Here is a 21,708-nt window from a genome sequence, read left to right as displayed (position 1 = left end):
GAAAATAGTTTTTCCCGGCGGTCGTCCCGTCCTGGCTGAATCCCCCCTCTCTATTCCTCCCCCAAAATCCTGCAGAACAATTCGTTGAGAAATCCTCTTGCGCCCAGCCTTTGAATGACTTGTCCAGCCTGGACCCTCACGGGGATTTTAGCACCAGCCCTTCGTCCCTGTGCACTGAGCCCCTCATCCCCACCACCCCCATCATCCCCAGCGAGGAGATGGCCAAAATCTCCTGCAGCCTGGAGACCAAAGAGCTCTGGGACAAGTTTCACGAACTGGGTACCGAGATGATCATCACCAAATCCGGGAGGTAAGGCTGGGGCAGTCCCGGGTGCTCTCCGGGCAGCTTCCTATGTCGTGGGGGGGGCTGTGTTTTTTTTTTTTTTTTTTTTTTTTTTTTTTTTTTTTGTGGGGCAGGGTTGGTACAGACATGGGGGAATGCGGGGCCGTGGGGAAGTAATTCAGTCAGGGCTCGGTTTGGTTTGGGTTTGGTCTTTTTCTTTTTTGTTTTTCTTTTTTTCTCTGGGTTGCAAATAATGTGCAAAAGAACCCCGGGCTTTTTCATCACCTTACACCTCGCCGTTTCTTCAGTAAGGGCTTTGGGTCAGTCAAGCGCAGTCGGGAGAAGCCAAATGTCTTGTCCGGTTTTGTAATTCCCGAAGTTACTTCTTCTTAATGTAGGTCCCCGATGATTTTTTTTTTTTTTTTTAAACTAGCGAGCTCTACCAGCATGTGGTTTAGTTTTTTTTGTTTTGTTGTTTTTTAAAGTAAGAATAAAATCGGCAATTTGAAGTTGAAATTTCTAAACTGTTTAAAGTTATTTAACTTTATTTCTGCTCTAACGGCAAAACCTTACACTCTAAAGTTTTGGTTTGTCAAAATTTAAGTGAGGAAAGGAAAGTTTGGTTTTGAAAACTCCTCTCAGAAATACCGTGAGCAGGCTTGAAAGAAAATGCGTCTAAAATATGTGAGAATATTAACCGGAATAATTTCTGCAATATTTCCCTAACGCTAGTATGGATCCCATTTAAAAAAAAAATAAATCTGTGTTTCTAAGGACTTGTGTGCCTCAGGTACAAGTATTTTCTGCAATCGTTGTGTACTTTTAACCAACAGGCAAAAGTACATCTCCTTTTTCACTTTTACCCTTTTTTGTTTTTGCTTCCAAAAACTCGTTCTGATTTGAAGCCGTACTTTCTGTGTGTATTAGAGATCAGGCTTCAACTTGTATCATGCTGCAGCAGAATTGATAGATGCTTTCATTTTTTTCCAGGCGGTTTAAATAGAATCCTTAATTTTAGCAGCTTTTCAGAAGCTCTCTTATTTCTGTTCTCCGTCCACCTATTTATTTTCCAATTTGCCTTTATTTCAGGAGAATGTTTCCTACGATCAGGGTTTCTTTCTCGGGAGTGGATCCTGAAGCCAAGTACATTGTGTTAATGGATATAGTTCCTGTGGACAATAAAAGATATCGATATGCCTACCACAGGTCTTCCTGGTTAGTGGCTGGAAAGGCTGACCCTCCGCTCCCTGCAAGGTTTGTAGATTTTTCCTGCTGGTCTTTTAATTTCTTTACTTTTTATTTCATTTTCCTTCAAGAAATACATGCTATTAATCTTTTCACTCTCTTTGCAAATAGTGCTCTGAGACTTTGGGTCCATGCTCAACAAAGTTGATTGCAAAACTCTGATTTTTCTGTAATGCAGAATCGGGCCTCAAGTCTCTGCTTTGAGGTTTGATTTATACTGAATGTTTCAAGGCATGCAGGGCTTGGCTAAAAGCTCTTTTATATATCTATATATAGAGATAGGTTGTTTTTTTTTTTAATGAAGTTTGCCTTAATTCAGATAAGAAAGCTTTAAAAAAATATAGATAGATAGATTTGACTCTTGGGTTTGCCCCACCACCACCCCCTGGTATTTGACCTCATAATTTAAAGCAATCCAAGCAGCGCCAGCCAAGACCAAGTAGAAATACTACATTACAGTTCAGTGCTGTTTATGCTTGAAATTATATTATTTCTTGACAACATATCCAGCGTTTGCTAACCTATAATTTTATTCTTGCTTTTAGTCATCTTTTAGACAGCGGGCAGAGTTTGCATCAGTTCTACAGACTTTTCTTTTTTTTATTAAGAAATCATGACATTTCCTGAGACGTTAGGAAAAAATGAAGTAAATTCCTCCCAATTTATTTCAAAAAATCATTCCATTAATTACATTAATGACCGGCTCCTTTCAGCGTTGGGAAACTGAGGCTACAGCCCTAGGCTATATGGTAGGAGGGCACTTCAGCGGAGCCCCACACTTCATTGTATTCAGCCCAGCACTTCAGTGCCTACTTAAGTCCCCGAGTCCAGTAAGGCTGAAGCACATGTCGAACGGCTTTGCTGAGTCAGAGCTGGAGATATGGAAATAATGTGGACGCCTCTCTGGCTTCAAAGAAACTTTTGGTGGAGGGCTCTGTGCCGGCACACAGATCCGCTCCAGGTGGCTTAGCCCCGGGTTAAAAGAACTTGCTCATTACAGAGTCAGAAATTAGAAGTGAAACACAAGAAATGGAAGGACGCTTTTTTTGTGTGTGTGAGTATAGGGACCAAATCCTGCATGCTTTCCTCATATAAATAGTTGGGCTGAAATCTTGCTGACTGCTGATCTCTGGAAGGCAGCTCAGGGAAGTAAACAAACAAAAAGTGCATGCAGAGAAGCTGTGATTAAAGACAGCAACCTAGGAGTTATGTCGGCTTTGTTTTCATGGCCAAAAACTCCTTCTTGCAATGTGGTTAACGTCTGAGGGCTTCATTTGACGTATTGTAATGGGCACTGATCAAAACCCAAAGGAAAAACATGGATCCTGCTCCAAAAGAGTCAGCATCAAAAGAAGAAATAAGGGAAGGACAGAAATAGTTTTAAGGCAGGGTTCTCCCCTCCTTATTTTTCTGTTCAAGTGCCTTTTGGGATACCTTTAAAAAGACAGCTAGTTCATGCTATCTGGCTTAGACTAGCTCAGTGAGGAACTATAAGAGCATAAGACAAGAGATTGATCCTTGGAATAATTAGCAACTGCCCTACTGACTGTTTTAGAGCTGGGGACAAACCTTCTTGGAGTTTAATGTTTATTATCATCGTACTGTGGTAGCTCTTTAAGGTCCTTGTCGAGTCAGTGCCCCTATGTGCAAATATATACCTGTGCTCTTTCGTTTCCTGGATGTTTTGCCCCTGTCTGCAAACATGTACCTTTCCTGTTTCATTTTCGGGATGCTTGGCCAAAAGACCATTGATCATAGCCCAGGCACAGATTACTTATTCTTTGCACGAACCATAGTTGCATATACATTTATGCACTTTCTGCTGCTTTTGCTTTTTGCTTTTTGTGAGAAAAAGGATGCCAAGAGGTTCGGCGTGCCGATGTTTGTTTGCATTACTAGTGCTTTTTCTGGAGTGTTAATGCATCTTTCGAGGTGGGAAGCCTCAGTCTTGCTCAAACAGATTAAAAGCAGTACTCCTCCCACTGCGAAATGGGTTTGGTCCTGCTCTAGTAACAGGAGCCCTTCATGAAGTTATCACTCACGATTTCTTGTCCTCCAAATGCACGGTTTTAGCTCTCCTCGCTTGAGGAGTGTCAGTGGGGAGCATAGGCATGCTCAGCATCTGGGGGCTGGTACCGGGGTGCTGTCTCCCCACGCACATCGCTGCCTGTGTCTGCATGGGCACAACAGCAGCAGGGGAATTATTCCAGAGTTGCGTTATGCATGGGTGTAAGACTTTGCAGGATCGAACCCGCTAGGTGTTTTGCTCTTTCCATCATAAAAATAACTTTCAACGCTAAGACAGCTTTTATTTTTTAAAAAAAAATGAGTAAGTATTCTGTGATTCTGTTTGAAAGATTAGCCCTTCGGGGAACTTTCTACAAAAACCAGTTTTATCCCTGTCTTCCTGCTGTCAACATTTAAGACAAGTTTATGTTGTTGCAAACACTTAAATAAAAATACTTTTCAGACAGTCTTTTGTAAATCTCCTAAAGTGCTATCCGGTGATAGAATTCCTGTGTGATTTTTTTTTTTAATGTTTGTTTTTCCAAATTGCTAAGACTGCGTGAAAGATCAGGTTAGTAAGTTACAGCATGTACCTTTATTCACTCTCTTTCCTTTTACACCTCATTTCTTTCACTCAAAAGTCTGTCTTTTAAGTGGTTTTTTTTTTTACCTTTTTAAAGTTTTTTTTTTTTTTTGACTACAACCATTTGTTTAATGAAGTTATAGCGTTGACACGCTTACAGAGAACCCTAGGTAGGAAACCTTTAAAAGGTATTACATTTTGTAAATCATTTGAGACATTAAGGTAATTAAAAGCAGCATGCACGGGGCTTGTAGGACCTGACCAACTGCTAAACTAAATAGGAGAGCGGTGTCGCATTCCAAAATACGCAAGAAGGAAGCAGTACCCAAACCCTGCATATATCACGAAACAACATATACCGTGGAGCAAATTCACATCCAAATATGGCTCTTAAAGCCTTTGTGAAGTGAAGCGAGCAGCCCCTTGCATCTGGCTGGCCTTAGGCAGCAGAGCCCGTGCAAACTTCTGGGGGAGCCTCGTGTGCCGTGCTGGAATGTGCACGTTTATTTCTCTAACCCGTTTGCTCGTGCACGCTCGGGATCTCATCAACTTCTACTTCAGAGGGCGAGATGTCTGGTTTTTGAGCCTCTTCTCCAGGGTGTGCAAGCTCAGGCTGTAGGAGAAGCATGTGGATAGGTGTAGGTCACCAGGTGGAACCATGTGTTGCAAGTGGGATCGACAACGTGTAGCAAACCAGTAAAGAAAAGCAGGGTCTGTTAATACCTTTATGTAACCAACACTCAGGTGCCCATCCTTCAGTGACTTTCCCGTTAGCGCTTTGCTAACATCCAGGCACTTTGTAGCGTGAAAATGGTGCCAGGCACTAACTGGCTGTGGTGTAAAACAATTGTGCTCAGCATTTAGAGGCATGAAGATCTTTACTCATTCCCCAGCACATATTTGAAATAGTTTGGCTTTTTTGGTCCCAATTAGCCAAACCTTGCCGAGCCTGACACTCTGTGATCACTGTAAACATTCTTAGCTATCCAGACATTCAAAATCAGCAGCCAGACTCAAAAAAAAAAAAGCAAGGCTGGCTGAAAAGTTGCAGGATGTTTTTGGGACTCTCTTTCCTTTTCCTTTGCAAAGTGAGGGCTCTAAAGATTGAGATTTTTCCCAGTTTTATACAGGAAGGTGAAATTAATTTTCATGAGAGGGAAAGTTCTTTCGACATAACAGGATTCCAGGTCTTGGGTTTTCAGATACATCATAGTTTTTCATGAGCCTGGTGGTGCAATCAGCGGAGTCGATAGCAGTGAGGATGCCTGTACACTAGGAATATTTTTACTGCGGCGGGAACCCTGGCTCAGCATCCCTCCTGTGGCCATAGCTATACCAGCTAAGCTGTGCTTCGGCTCAATGTGAGGAAAACACCTCGCAGACCTGAAGTGAGCTGTGCTGGTAAAGCTTTAGTTTCACCATGTCCTGGGGATTCTGCTGGCAAAGACGGAGAGTGCAGGATCAAATCTCCGTCCCCTTTGAGCAACAGAGCTGTGCTCCCCGGAGTCTTAGTATGGATTCCTCGATTAGGGATCAGCGTAGTCTATCGGAGAGTTACGCCCCACGGTGTAGTGATTTTTCCATTCTCCTCTTGCCTAACCAAAATGGTAGCTCAACAACAACAAAAAATGTTTATCTTTCTCACCTGGCATCTCAGCACTGCCCCACCCATCTAATGGAAGAAATCCATCCATGTGGCCAAAGACATCACCCAAAATGAGCCTTAGGCCCTCAGCGAGTGATAACCAACACAGACAGAAGCAGAACAGGCCTGGTTTGCACTAGCTGAAAGTCTATTTCAGCTCTTGGTTCACTATTGCAAAAGAACATTTGAGTTAAATAATTTTCAGCAATATATTATTCCTATAAAATCATGGTTTTTAAATAGCCTGGCACTTGTAATTAGTCTAGTCATAAGGTATATATCATTGTATCTACATGTCTTCTGTGCTTCCTTTTCTTCTGCTTAATTTCCCAAGTGGTGGATTGTTAATTGCAGAGCTGCAGTTAATTTTTTCATGTCAGACCACTGTGCTGGACTGCAGCCTTCAGCCTCTTATAAACAGACGTCACCACAGCTAACGTGTGATCGAGTGCAGGTTAAAATCATTATCACGGCTTAATGTTACATATAAAGAAAAATGCATTTTTATCTACATTCCCCCATTATCTCTCTAATGACACCATGTTTTTTCTCTCGGAGCTGTAGTCATTGTTATTTTAAGTGCTTGTTAGTACAGCTGTGGGGAAAGACATGATCAATTTTTCATTTGGGAAAAGACACAACAGCGAATATTAGTTGATGTCTCCGCTTCAGATAACTAGATAATAAGTATGGTTAGAGAGCAGTCTAGCACTTGGACATGGGATACCTCATTACGTTCCAGTGAATTAAACAACTCGAGTCATCTGCTTTACTGTCTTTCACTAATGGTCATATTTCAGGCGTTCATTAATTTGGAGGACCCTGTGTGAGTCTGGTTCAAGTAGCAGCTCTGTATTACCCTAAGCTCTCAGGAAATCCACGTCAGTGAAACCGCCACATATCCCAAAAGAAAGATATTATGGGCTTTTTGATTTCATATGGAAGCGGTGCCCACGCACAAGTCAAGAGGTTAGATTCTTTTACGAGCAGGCCTTTTCCCTGTGTTTTTTAGGTTGTATGTACACCCTGACTCCCCATTCACGGGAGAGCAACTGCTGAAGCAGATGGTGTCCTTCGAAAAAGTCAAACTCACCAACAACGAGCTGGATCAGCATGGCCACGTGAGTAGCCCTCCTTGCGGGAAAGGGTAAAGGAATCGCCACAGGGCAATCGCTCGCTTGTACCACAGGATTAAGCTTGTGGGAGAGAGACTACAACGGGGAAAGGCTGTCGTGGCCCCCACCTTACCCCTCTCTTGGCCAGCCCTTCGTACCACAGTGGAGGAGGACACTGCATGAAGCTTAAACGTGTTGGGGTTTAATCTCTGTTGTAGAGGAACAGGTGACTTCAGAAATCAGTTTTCTTTATCTTTCATGAAGTAGAGCCCAGGTCAATGAAAATGTTCAAATTACACTCCTACAGCTGTCAGAGGCAGGACATCCATTGGGGACAAGTTCCAGGTGGAGTTGAGCATCGAAGCAAGGGAAAGAAGGGAGTCAGGCGAGCATTTTGTCGTGCTTCTGCCCGCATTTTGCTGTGGCTTGGCAGTATGCTCTGCCACGTGAACTGGCTAGCAAGCTCACATGTTTTTCCATGTGTGCTTGGAAACTCCCTCTTGTTACAGGCAACCTGTTAGGGCTGGGTCCATCAATAAGAGCTCTTGTACATCCAGAGTCAGCACAGCATGGGCACAGAGTCAGCAGAAAATACTGATGTGACACCGAAGAAAGGGCTATCAAATTATAAAAACAAGTGTGCCTCAGTCACCCTTGAAATAACTGTAGGCTGCCTACAAGTCAAGGTGCCACAGGGTGGATTTGGGTCACTAAAGGGAACAGGTCCCAGCTCTGATCGGCACCAGTTTGTTGTCACTGAGGCTGGAAGCTGGTAAATAGGATGCAGAGCTGCTGGCCATGGGCTCCTGCTATGCTTCATCAGTGGGGACAACTCCTTGAGCTACCTGACTGTCTAGTGGTAGGTGGTAAGAAAAAGTGTCATCCATTTTGTCCCTTCTCCAGAAGTGCCTGTTAAGTGCAGGAATGGCTTGGTAGCACCTCCAAGTTGCAAAGGAAGAGCTAAAAGTGTTGTCTCTGGGCTCGGTGGTTCCCCAGGGGAAGGCTGAAGAAGCAGGGGGATGATTTTGAAAGGGTTGCTGACTGAGAACAGGGCAGGTAAGAAGAACGAGTGTAAAGGCAGTGTTAGTAAATGCGGTGTTGGGAAGAGAGGAATGATTTTGAACTCTGAAGCATGTATAGGGGTAAGGAACCTGTAAAGCTGAATAATTGTGGCATACACGGTGTCAGAAATATTCCCCCCCTCCCCCCCCCCAATGCTATTTATTGCCTTTTCGGACTGCGTGAGACAGTGGCCTTTTGCCTGAGCTGTCTTCTGTGCAAAGGCTTCTCCTCCAAAAGAGAATTTTCACTCGTTTCAAGACCTAAGAGTTGAACCACAGCCATGATCACTTAAAATACCTCTTGGAAGCAACAACAACAAAAGTATATAAAAACCCCAAAACAAAACAAAAAAACCAAAAGAAAGCCCAGATAGATGCCTCTATGGTGGAGTTTTGTAAAGATCCCCCGGTGGGTATATTTTTCTTGAATCCAGTTCCCACCGTTGTTCCCTTCCTGACCAGTGGAGAATGCCCTTTTTTTTTTTTTTTTTTTTTACCCCCTCTCTCTCTTTTATTTCATAATCTGTAGAAGGGCAAAGCTGAAGATTTGTGGGCTCTATCACTGAGTGATGATAGAGCAGTATACGTGCGCATTTAAAAAGAAGCATTTTTCATCATAACAGGGGCCATGTGTGCCTCTAATAAAGGGCTCGCAGCAATATATTGCAAACTAGTTAGGAGCAGTGCAGTTCCCAGAAGCCCAGATGAGTATAAAAAAGAAGTAGGTCTGAGAAGCTGTCGGGAACAGAGACATGTGACAGAGCAAGAAGACGTAATCGTCTCAAATACAGGCAGTGGGAGAAAATGATAGGTAGTGTTTGAGATGCGGCCTCCTGATTAACTTTCCAAGAAGCGGCAGAGGTGGATCCCATTCTTTATGTGAAGGCTTTGGACAGCCAAAGTTGATGGGAAGTTTTGTGTGTTTGGTGAAAAATAAGCCCCAAAGGCTTGATCCCATATTGAGATTTGCGTGACCGGTGTTACGCCTTCACGGAGCACTCCCTTTTTAATATTTTGTGGGTTTTTATGTTCCAAATTAGGGTGCCTGGTTTTACATACTGCCTTATTGAAGCTATGTAAATACCACCATTGGATGCTCAGTAGAATTAAGGAAGAAATTCATTCTCTGAAGCCTTTAAGGCAGGTTCCCTGTGCTATGGCTGATGGCATTTCTGAGCTCCCGTTTACTAAGAGAAGGGGAGAAATGAAATGCCTCCTGAAACCTTTCCCTTCAGTTTGCAAGAGCCCTTCTTCACTGACGTGATCTTTTTAATTGACCTTCTAAAACTTTAATTATGTTTGACAAGTCGTGTTGTTTCCTGAGGAAGTTTTAATGACCTAAAAGACTCGTTTGACGACTAGTTATAGGTAGAGAAGCTGGATCCAACCTGATTCCAGTTTGTTGTGGTTGCTTGCTTTCTCCATCTTCCAGAAGACCATTTTGGTTGCAAGGTAATTGTGGTGGTTTATTTGTAGGGTGGTTCGTTTCCTGAAAAGGAATCCGAAGAGAAGAGAGGCATTTGTTTGTTTTCTCTTATTCCGAGACTTTTGGAGTTGGCAAGCATCTCTGCTTGTGTATCTTCAGCAGTGTGCATAACCCCATAGCTATGTACATATTCTCCCCAAGCATCAGGCAGAAGTCTTATCTCTGTGTGCATGACATAGAGCTTGTTCCATGGAAACACTTTCAGATATCCTCATGAGAGGAAGGAAATGGCTTCTGTCGCTGGATTTTTACAGCCAAGCCATTCCCACTTTTCTGGTTGTGGTGCACTTATGAACATGAATTTTTTTTCCAGATTTCTGGTGATGTTTTTCACACAGACTACTTCTTTTAGGACTTTTGGTTGTACTTAGTTGGGGTGGCATCGTTTCTGGTTTATGGTGAGGTGAACCATGAGTGTATACATTATCGTAATTGCTTTTTTGGCATTTATGATAGCAAAACTCAAACACATGAACATTTGCAAAAGTAAACACAAAGGAGTGAACATGGCCAACAAGGAACTGTGAAAGCAGGGGGTTTGGAATAGCCACAGGGAGCTATGCCCAGGTGTGTTTTTTTCAGTCAACCTGGCAGAAGTTAGGAACCTCTCTGTTTTTAGAAAGCAAACTTTGCCTGGTAATGCTCTTCCTTGGTGAATGTGGAAGCCGCATTCACAGCATAGTTCCCAAATTCAAAGTCACCTTGGGGATTTCGCAGCTGGCATCCAGATTGGCTACAGACTGGCCACCAGAGGCAGTGGGAACCAGATGCCTACAAACCTGCCTGACCTTACAGCAAGCAGGATCACGTACAGATGGATCCTGGCCATCTCCCCTGCCGCAGGCTGTCGGCACAAAGGCAGGTGGGGTGGCTGGGGGCCTGTGACCATGCCGTGCTTCCAGCAAGCATGTGCCGGGGGGCTGCCATAAGTATACAGGCACCTGATGCTTCTCTCGAGGCACACCAGCATGAGTACCGCAGAGCTGGCATGAGGGATTTTCTGATAGCTACACCACACAGGCAGGGGACTGCTTGGACTTTGAAACGACTCTTTGGGGCTACTCTGTGAGATGCACCCTGTGTATCTAACTCCTTTAGGCTGTTTTGATGGTCCTAACATAAGAAGCTGCACGGATATTAAGGGGTATCTTTGTGCAGTATTCTGCTGGGTTTAATATCAGTGAGTACTGCAACGCTGGCAGCCTGTGCTGGGATGCAGAGGGAGCCTTACATACACAGGCCCTCACGAAAAGGAGATAGTGACCTTAACCTTGGCTGTGGGTCTTTTGTGACCTCCTGGCTATGTTTGGTACTTGTTTTGTACCTGAATGGCCCGACTTGCCTCTGGTGGGAAGGCGCGGGTAGAGCATCGTGGCAGGGCATGTTACCCACATGCGCTTTTGGTTGCGGAAAACTTTCATAAAAGATTACGTGGTCTTGTTTGACAAATGGAGTTTCATTATCATGATTTGCATTCACAGAGGAGTGAAAGGGAAGGGCGTGTGTGGGAGCTGCTCTGTCACAGTGTTTTTTTTCCTTCTGCTTGGCTGCGGCTCAGATGTAATGCTCTGGTGTGGATATCGTGGCTGTGAAAGGCAATGAGAAGCACCAAGCTCTGCAGGCCAACACCTCAGTAAGCTCATCACCATCCACGCACCGTCCTTTAAAATGTCTTTTCCAGCTGCTTAGAGTAGCCCAAGTGACTAGGCTGGTAAGGCAAAATTTTATAGAGAGGGAAAAGTGCTGAGGATATTAACGGCAAGGTCAATGGCCATTGTGCGTGTGCATGTAAAAAATGGTGAAGTGATTTGAGAAAGGACCTGAGTTGATGAAAGCAGACATGCAACTCATTCAGGATGATGGTTTCCCATCATTGTAATGACTTTCTTGATGCTGTCTGCACCCCTCAAAGTCACAGTGTGAATCATAGCAATATTTGGCTGAGAACGAGCAGCAGAGAAAACGCTGATGGAAATTTTAGCCAGGACAAAGCTGCATTTAAGCTCCCCCCTCCAATGCAACGTGCAACCTTTCTCATTGACTGAGTTAGCATGAAATACTGCACCACTTCTGCTGTGTTTCAGCTGAAGTTAACGCTTCCCGAGGAATGCACATTAGCTATTCCAGATGTACAGAGCTGGCTCTAACGTCCTTATGGCCCCTGCAAAATAGAACCACCCACACCATTGCCAATTTCGTCTTGTGACTGTGATTATATCCAAAACAAGGACTGGTGTGAGCCGAGCTCTGTATTTAATTCTTATATTGTAATGCTGTGGTTAGAGGCAGCCAAACAGGCCTCCAGCCAGTGGTAACTGGAGCAAGTGGGATTCTGTTTGACTCCAGCGAACATTGAAATTGGTTAGTTGGTACGTTAGGGTTAGAATTATTTTGGGAGCTTGTAAACAATTATTAATGAGGATAAAATGGCAAAACCTCATCATTTTGGGGTTCTGTATTGGTTTCCTTCCTTGTTCTCATTTTTGGTAGTCTGCGGTGAAGAGCATCTACGAAGTCATTTGCTTTAAAGGTTTGCCGCAGTAAAAGGATCCGTGGAGTTTTATTTTTGGTCAGTTGGTTTGTGCTGCTGCTGGTGCTTTTTTCTTGGTTGGGTTTTATTTTTTTCTGTTTTTTTGAGGGGTTCCTGGCTGTTTTCATTCTGCACCTGTATGCTTTTGCAAGTGTGGCCTCTTGGTCCTGAGCTTTCAAGAGTTATGTATTTACACTTGCAGCTGACATCTGCAAACTGGGGCACACGCTAGCAATAACAAATTCTGTATGTAAAACACCTCACCTGTAGGAACAGGTATTTATGCTTCAAAAAACCCATGCTCACCAGTGGTGTAGGAATGAGAGGAAACCAGCTCCTGGGGTGCCTGCTTTTCCACCTTCATTTTCTGTAACTGTCCAAAGGAGACGGAGACTTTGCTCTGAATATCAGCCCCTGCCTAGTTAGATTTCAGATGTCTCCCCTGCAGTGTTAATTGGATCTTTTTTCTCCCCTGTGGTCTTATGGCCCTCGAGGGTCCTGCCAAACCTTCCTCTCAGGCCAGTGCCTTCTCACTCTTTCTTGCAGATCATTTTAAACTCCATGCACAAGTACCAGCCAAGGGTCCACATTATTAAGAAGAAGGATCACACGGCTTCTTTGCTAAATCTGAAATCAGAAGAGTTCAGGACATTTATCTTTCCAGAGACAGTTTTTACAGCTGTTACTGCCTACCAGAATCAACTGGTGAGTATGGTTGCTAATTTCCACAGTTTTAACTAAATCCCACCCTGCTGAAAACTTACCTTTCCCCAGTCTAAACTAGGAAAATTTCTGGTACAACCTACCTTTCCATGCCAATGTCTGTAGTGACCTTGCCCAACCTAATTCCTATTCAGGAGTAACTCTTTATGTATATGGGTAGTATTACTAACTTCAAAGGGCCATAAGGATTATTCATGGGAGTAAAAATGACATGAAAGAGGCTTCAATTTGTCTTCCCTTCTGTCTATACAGAGCTGTTAGCATATTATCATTTAGTCCTTTTCTAATTATAGGTCATTAAGGAACTGTTGCAGTGGTCTTTCACGCCACGAGCCATTAGCTGAGAGATATTCTGGTTTGCACATGATGATTTCATGGGCTTAAAAAGTTGACTAATTAAGCTGTAAGGCTCAAACGTAAGGGAAATCACTCAGAGATATGCTTTTCAGAGGCTGCCCAGATTACATCCAGATGTTTGAATTTCAATTTGCATGCCAGTGAATAATATATACAAAATGGAGGAGATCATAACAATAGATTGCTAATGAGTAATTTTAGGACGTATATAAACAATCAGAGAGCAGAGGGTCTGCTTGATAGTGGATAGGGCTTTAATATTTAAGTCAGTGGAAATACGTTGTTGGCTTCAGTGCGATTCAGAGTGTGCTTTAAGGGCTTAACGACTATGTAACTTCAAAAAGATACCTCTTGCCCTCTCTAATTCCCCCACGTTTAGAAAAATATAAGTACTGTCCAAACATGTGGGCAGGCAGCATCACAGAGTCAATGTACCTGCTGAATTATTTGAAGAAGTCTGCATTTCTTCATATGAAGCAAAAACTCATTAATTTCTAAATGCTATGAATAAAAGGAAACTACTGTACAGGGGGCCAAAGAAGCTCTGAAGATAATAGTAGTAGTATTAAGTCTGTCCTTATGACAGACCCGTGATCCCGCTTTGGGGCTTTAATACCAGAACGTATTGATTTTAAACTCAGGTTTGTATCTGGATGATGCAGAAAATGCATTCAGCACCTGGCAATCTCAACAATATAATGTTTGGACAGGCGGTTAGATTTTTCCACTTAACTTTCTGTAGAAACCAGCAAAATAGTGACAGGCACTAAACCAGCTAAACCTGGAATTTATTTCTGTAGGATGGATTTGTGTTTACCGACGATATTTACACCAGAGATGTTTCTAAACTAACCTTCCCAAAGCACATACATTGAGTCCTGGAAAATTTCTCAATGGAACATCTCCGGAACCCCTAGAGGTTGATGCTGTCATTTTATTTATGACTAATGAAAATGGAGCCTTTTTTCATTTTTGCCATTTCTTTCAGAACTGTTTTAAGGAGGGGTTGATTACATTTCTGGAGGTTATTAGATAAAAGCTAAATACATTACACTTTCAACAAACTATCTCATAATTTAAGATTTAAAGGGCATGCATTTATTTAAACAGTCAAACCACTGCCACAGAGTTGAATTGTAGGTCAGATTTCATTTTAAAATGCTTTCTAGCAGATGTTCTCTGATTGTTTGTGAGACAGTCTCTCAGGAAAAATATGGCCATAAATGATTGCGAGTCTCATCTGGCTTTGGTGGATACAAAAAGTTTCTCCTGTGATGTCATACCAAATCTTTAATATTAGGAAAATGGAAGTTTGATTGGTGAAAATACGCTCAAGAGATGAATAGACATCCTTATTCTGCAGCACAGTTGGCTCGGTGTGTTGGTGATCTAAGTCAATGGAACTAGTTAGAGCCCGTCCTCTTTCAGGGTAGTTTTCAAAATGCTGCCATAAAAATGTTCTGTAGTTGTGAGGTACTAACTCGCCGCTCTCTGCAACATCACCGTGAGTCAAGGGTTTATGGATATCTTGGGAGTAGGATGAGACCATAACTTGCTGAGCTGTTGCAAGGTCATAGAATCATAGAATGGTTTGGGTTGGAAGGAACTGTAAAGATCATCTAGTTCCAAATCCCCTGCCATGGGCGCGAGTCTCATCTGGCTTTGGTGGATACAAAAAGTTTCTCCTGTGATGTCATACCAAATCTTTAATATTAGGAAAATGGAAGTTTGATTGGTGAAAATACGCTCAAGAGATGAATAGACATCCTTATTCTGCAGCACAGTTGGCTCGGTGTGTTGGTGATCTAAGTCAATGGAACTAGTTAGAGCCCGTCCTCTTTCAGGGTAGTTTTCAAAATGCTGCCATAAAAATGTTCTGTAGTTGTGAGGTACTAACTCGCCGCTCTCTGCAACATCACCGTGAGTCAAGGGTTTATGGATATCTTGGGAGTAGGATGAGACCATAACTTGCTGAGCTGTTGCAAGGTCATAGAATCATAGAATGGTTTGGGTTGGAAGGAACTGTAAAGATCATCTAGTTCCAAATCCCCTGCCATGGGCAGGGACACCTTCCACTAGACCAGGTTGCCCAAAACCCCACCCAACCTAGCCTTAACAAGATCCTGTGACAAGCACTGATGTTCAGGGTCGTTTCCAGCAGTTGTACCTGCACGATGTGACAGCCTCCAACCCTCAGCCAGTGCTGAGGTCCCATGCTGTCTGACCAGCCCATAGGAACAACTGGTGAGCTGCAGCACCTCCTACGTACTACCTCAAAGCAAGGACCATCCCCAGAGAGCTTGGCCCTGTATGGACCCAAAACACTGGGCAGGGAAGGCAGCAGCCCAGGGGTGCAGTGAGATTTCAGGGTGGCAGCTGCTCAGCACATCATTTGCGTACTGCACACCAGTAATTAAATGTTCAGGTTTTGTCTTTGTAAGCCTGTCCCTCCCAGAAGACCCCTTTCTGAGAACGAAAAATTGGGTTCAGTTGTCTTTTTTTTTTCTTTTTTTTTTTTTTTTTTTTTTTAATTTTGGAGGAGAAGCCACCCCATTTTGAAATACCTTTGTCTGATGAGAGCATTTGATTGTTTGAGGATTTGGAAAAGATCCCTTTTTCTTTCTGCGTCTCGAGAGCCAGCTATTAAAAATGAGGTTGTGGCCTCTGCAATACAGGCTTTTTTTGAGGAAAGCCAGGCTGACATAGCTGCTCAGTATGAAATGCTGAGAGCTGTTGATTTTCATGGGCTTCAGCTAGAGTTGGTGGCATTCACTGCTTTGCAGGACAGGTCCTGTGTTGTCCCTTGTCAAGCTCCAACTCCCACTTACAATTCTATTTTTAACTCTCAGAAGAAGTCTGGCTGGAAAATCTGAATATTACGATGATGTCTCAGGTTTTATTCACCAAATCTCATTTGGGTGGACAGCTAGAAAATTTCACAAGGGAAGTGATGTATTTTTTTCCTGCTCCCCCAAAAAACCCACAGTGGAAGCTACCACCTGAAAAGTTTGACTGCAAAGTTAAGGGGATGCCTTGAGGCAGAGTGAGTCCTGATCAGTGGGTTTCTCTGGCTGAATGAAAAGGCTGACAGGATGCAGGGGGCAGGTTTTTGGCATTTGAAGAAGGGAGGAGGAGAGTTTTGGTTGCTAGACCTCTGCTTTTCCAGGACTGTGATGGTTTTAATGGGGTTACTCCTTTAGCCCAGGCTTTGTCACTTTAAATTTGAGTTTTCCCCACATTCTTCCTCCCTCCTTCCCTTCCTCACCTTCTTTCCATGCAAAAATAGTTAAACTGGCCCTAAGTGATGGCTAGTATGTCTGGCTGAGGACATTTGCATTGCAGTAAAAAAAAAAAAAAAAAAAAAAAGGGGGGGGAACCAAAGCAGGGTCTTCAGGTTTTGCAATACTAGGTCAAGATCCAGGGCAACCAAGTTCAAGGCTCTCATTAAAAATCCAGGTTACTAGCATTAACAATTAGAAGCTAGGCACACTGTGAAGATGATGTGTTTAATGAAACCCATGCCTCAGGCATCAGAGTTAGGAAGGCATTTGTTTATGTTTAAGGCATTGCACAACTATCACAGATTTCAGCTTTCTGCTAAAGAGTACCCCTGTGTACAAGGGACTGGGAAATATATAGGCCAAAGACTTGCTCTAGCAGATGCCTCTGCCTTTCTGAAATACAGTTTCAGCAATGCTACTGGCAGGACATTAGGCATCTAGGTGAAAATGTAAGGTATCAGTACAAAAGAGACCTAGTCTTCCTCCTTTGTTCTGGCCCTCTCTGCTCCAGGTGAAGAAACATAAGCATAAAGCTACTGTGGAGGTCAGCATAGCACTAGGAACTGTATTTACCAGCTAATGATTACCTGTTTGAGACCTCATGTATGTTATCTTTCTGCTATAAGGTTCATTTCCATACTGTAGTTTTGAGCTTGGCTTAACATTCACATTTCCTGTTCCATTATTCATTCATGCAAAAAAAAAAAAAAAAAAAAAAAAAAAGAGGGGCTGAACTGAAGCAAGGTCTTCAGGTTTGCAGGCAGTGGCTCCTAGTTTGGGCTCATGCTAGCTGACCTGCAGCTCCACCAAGGAGGCTCAGACGTTAGCAGGGTGCTGTGGGTTGCTTGTAGAAAAGACAACCCAATTTGTGCTGTTAAAATATTTGGAAGCAGTAATGTTGTACGTGGGTGGGTTCCTCCTGCTCTTGGTAACATGAAGGCTGAGCCCACTGTGCCCTTCGGTCTTTCCATTGCCATATGTGTAATACACCCTGGTTTGCCTCCCCAGCTTTGCAGCATCTCAAGAGTAGTGTGCACACACACACAGAGCATGGATAAAATTAGCAGTGAAGTCAGGAGGATGGATCGGTTAACACTTTGTACGCTGCAATGCCTTAACACTATGTTCATGTTGCGTTGCTCTTTTCTGTGTTTCCAGATAACCAAGTTGAAAATTGACAGCAACCCTTTTGCTAAAGGATTCCGGGACTCTTCCAGACTCACTGATATCGAGAGGTAATGGGGACTTTCTGTTTACTTTCCATGCAGATAAGATAAAGAGAAGAGAGAGTTTGTAGGAAAAGCATCCTTTCAACTCCTGAGAAGCTGTGCATTTTAATGTTATCTTGTTGCATATAGCAAGCCTCCTCCACCTCCTTTAAAAATACTTACAAACTTTACGAAGAAAGAGCTGTTTTAAGTTTTGACATCTGTTCCAGTTGGGGCCGATATATTCATCTTCCTGAGGGGACTTCTTGAAGGGGGGAGAGGGTCAGTTTTACAACTTGGGAATGAAAAGCTTTTTTCTTATCGTGCCATTTAATCCTATTGAGGTCTGTGAATTGGGTCATTGGGAAACAAGGGCAGTGGTCCTGTGAAAAACATCTTTATAGCTCCCCACTGCTCCACGCAGTGGAAAAGAGAGAGGGGAGCTTCCCAAAATACACTTCAGCAGTCCCAGACACTGAAGTCAGCAATTGTTGCCATCAGGATAAATCCTGTAACTCCCACTCTGATGACAAAGATGCCATTTTTGTTTCACCAAAATTGTACTGCAGGCTGCATCAGGGGAAAGCTTTATCTGGAAACTGTTGAGTTGTGTGTGTGTACAGCTCATTATAAGCAACTGCTGCCATAGGGACAGAAGCATTAACCCACAGTTGAGTCGGAAATAAACTTCAACCTCTTGGTAGCTCTCCAGCGCATCACATTTTTATGATATCGTGTCAAATAGTTTGGCAAATGAAGCAAATTAGGCTGCCTGCGTCCTTTAGGCTGGAAGAGAACTCAGTGGAGATGGACACAGCACACTCAAATTTTCCTACGAGCACACAACCGTGAAAAAAAGTTTGCAGAGGCCAAAACCCTCTAGGCTCTTATGTGGGGCTATCCAGGTGTATCTGTGAATCATCTTTCACGGGTGCATATAGGGGACAAACTGCTCAATGAAGTCATATCCACACAGCTAGGGAAAGCCTTTACAGCATTTCAAAAGTACATCAATCTAAGCAGGCCCATGGCTGGGAAATAGTGGTGTATTTTATCTCTTACTAGTGACTGGATCATTAGAGTGATCCGTTGAGTAACTGGGTGAAAGAACGGTCATTTGGGAAAGCAGGCTTGTAGACTGCAGTGCACACTTGCAAAGTTGTCAGGAATTGCTTCCGAAGTAAAAATCTTTGTTGAAAATGGGGAAAAACCCAAACAAACAAAACCCCCAAAAACCTGAAGCAGATTTAATTAAAATAGCATAGCCTGCTGTACTGACAGAGTACCAAGGTAAATAACATCCAAAGCTCAGGTTTGTATGCAACTAATAGTCAAGAAAGGAAGAGAAGAGACTTTGATTTTTCACATTTCCTTGTTCTACAGACAGGTGATATCTAATGACACAGCTTTGCAAGGGCTGAGAGAGCCTGAATAGATAAGCTGTGAGAAAAACTTAGTTACCTCTGTGCAGACAAACCAACTATCGTGGTGCTGGATATGAAGGGAATTTTTCCAGAGGACATCTTACTATAACAGCACATGGCATGGAGTCAGAAATGCTGAGCATAAACCGCAGTGACCTTTTGTTTATTGATAAGTGTAAGAATAGAGACTGGGACAGGCAGCATAGCCCAGGCACGAATGTTGCCATGAAAGATAAGGTAGCCAAATGTGAAACCTACAATAAATACAAGAAACAGACTGTGAAAAGTATTGAAATGACATTAAACCTCTGGATTTGAGAGTCCAAGTTTGGGTAAGGTCTTATTTTGACTTACATGGGAAAGGTTAGCCCTGATCAGGGAACAAGAGTATTTAAAAAACCAAAACCTGCTGCACAACACATTCAGTAACGAGATAGTAAAAGTGTAACAGACAAGAGGGCTGGTAAGAGACTTTGAGAATCTCCCAAGTTATCTGATAAGGTCCAGAAATACCGAGGGTTTTTTTTTTCCAGTTCCAGCATCAAAATATTTAGGCAGAGGAGAATGTTGTTCTCTGAGTGCCCACTGGTTCTATAGGTTTCACCTTAGTGCCAGCAAAATTGCTTAAAGAAATCTGATATAAAGCAAAAGAAATAGCAAAGGGAGGTACAACAACAGGAAGAATTTCTTGCTTGATGTCCATCGCAATGTGCATTACAAGATGTAGGTGATACATTAAATAGTACAGGAAGACTCTTGCTCAGTCTAGTTGGAAACTTAGTTATTCCTATAAGATTCGCTGTCTGAAAAAAATATTTATTTGCCAGGGAAAAGACTATGCAGGCCAAATGCACATTTGCACAGCTCCTGAAAATTGAATATTTACCTAGAAGCTGTGAAAATACCTTCCATGCACTGCTTCTGAAGTAGGCCTGCATACAGCGTGGGCATGCATAATCTGCAGTGCTGTGGGGTGATCCTAATGCTCTCCTGTAAAGCATCCTGTGATGCTGGGGCTGAGAGCACTCATTTATCGCGAGTTCCAGTTTTTCCAAATCACCCAAGTAGTGTGAAAGTGTACAGAGCTTTGTATTTCATTTCCAGGTATTTAAGCCTGCTTTTTCCTAAACAGCCTTTGGGGAGGGAAAGAAATCAGATCAATTGATCTTTAGAGACCTAAAGAAATTAAATTAGTCTGGAGTCAGTTACTGCACTAAACCATCCAGTAATTGGATTGCTCCTTGTAACTGATTGAAAACAGCCTCTATCTGTAACAATATAGGGAGCTTTTCTTTATAGTAGATCTGAGAGAAAAACACATCTTTTTATGACATGATGACAGAAATTGCACTTTTTTAACCTAATTGAATATGATTTTATAAATATGTGACTTTAACGATTTCGGGCTTCCCATTCTAGATTTACGATCCCTATGTAGGAAATTCAAGCTGCAAATGCCTTTAGGATTAAATCTGTTTGTCTTATACGTGTTGGAGTTAAAACAATATATGAAAAGTCAGTGAAATTTGCAAAATGGTGAAGGAGGTAGGCAACAGCAAAGCTGCCTGTATTTTCCTTTGTTCCTCTCTAAATAACTTACAACAGTTCCTTGTACTCATGGCTATATATGCAAAGCTTTTAACCATTGAAAGAAATCATTGGTGACTTTGGTATATATCAAATTTTCAGTAGGATGTGAGATTCCTTCCTCAATCAACTCTTTCCGTACATTACTTGTGGTAATCTATTTATGGCAAGGGGCAGACTTTATCTGGGGCTACTGTGATTTAGATAAGTTGCTGGTTCAGCTTTTGATCTTTTTACGTTGTATTTACATTTCCTCTATTATAAAAAGGCTCCCATGGTGGCTGTGATTGAAAAACTGAACATTTAGCAGCAATAGTTAGAATGTGGAGCTTAATATACTGTGGTGTTAACTATGGGATGCCAAATGCAGTAAAGTGGATGAACGTGATCTTTTTTTTTAACGGTAACCTTTGTGAAAAAGACTAATGTAGGTTTTATAATGAGCAATTAACTCTGGAGATAGGCATTAAGGGAATATCTTTATGTTTCTGCTTAAGAAAAAACTGCCAAAGCCATAGCAGGTGCAAAATCAGAACCCAACAGATTATTTTTTTTAGCCTGAGCCTGAATTTACCTTTTGAGTAGTTGTGAAGAATTAGCCTTTTAAAAATAAACAAATAGAACCATCACAATTAAATATCATGCAAACAATTCAGTGAAAAAGGTGGTCATTTCAAGAGTGTGAGTCAACAGAACTACTGAATCGTAAAACAATGATCAAACAAGAATTGACAGATCATCATCATGAGCTGAACTTCACTTGTCTATTTGATCCAGTATGCGATAGGCAAGTTCAAGGTGAGGACTTGTAACTATTAAAAAGACCTAAGGGAGTATACCCATCTGCACAAGTCCTGTAATGCTTCTGGGAGGTAGATACACACATGGGAGGCACTGTGGAAAAGTATGGCTCCATGCCCAAGTAATTTTTAGGCAGAGAAAGGAAGGATTGGGGGATAGGGGAGGTAAGTGAGCTGCATCCCAGCTGGATTTGCATGGTAATCAGATCCTGAATTTTCCCATGAGGAACTTCAGGTCTGAGACGTGGAAATACTTTGTACCGGCTTACAAGGTTGTTAAAGAAATGGATGCTAATGCCCAGATATGGGCACCACCCTGCTGAAGTAGCAGTCAAAGCCATGTGCTTAATAATGTGCTGTCTGCAGCAGTCCT

General features: G+C 42.6%; 1 protein-coding gene across 1 annotated transcript in view; it reads left to right on the top strand.

Annotated features, from left to right (window-relative positions):
- Positions 1 to 21,708, top strand: part of TBX20 (T-box transcription factor 20) — a 46,660-nt gene that overhangs the window by 2,220 nt on the left and 22,732 nt on the right. Inside the window, exons 2-6 of the mRNA XM_009635297.1 lie at positions 76 to 310; positions 1,373 to 1,537; positions 6,776 to 6,884; positions 12,502 to 12,660; positions 17,475 to 17,551. Coding sequence (XP_009633592.1) covers positions 76 to 310; positions 1,373 to 1,537; positions 6,776 to 6,884; positions 12,502 to 12,660; positions 17,475 to 17,551 — 745 coding nt within the window. The remainder of the gene's footprint in view (positions 1 to 75; positions 311 to 1,372; positions 1,538 to 6,775; positions 6,885 to 12,501; positions 12,661 to 17,474; positions 17,552 to 21,708) is intronic.

The sequence above is a fragment of the Egretta garzetta genome, unplaced genomic scaffold (genome assembly GCF_000687185.1).
Source record: "Egretta garzetta isolate BGI_Z169 unplaced genomic scaffold, ASM68718v1 scaffold713, whole genome shotgun sequence".
Taxonomy (NCBI): domain Eukaryota; kingdom Metazoa; phylum Chordata; class Aves; order Pelecaniformes; family Ardeidae; genus Egretta; species Egretta garzetta.
This window is presented reverse-complemented; position numbering and strand designations above follow the sequence as displayed.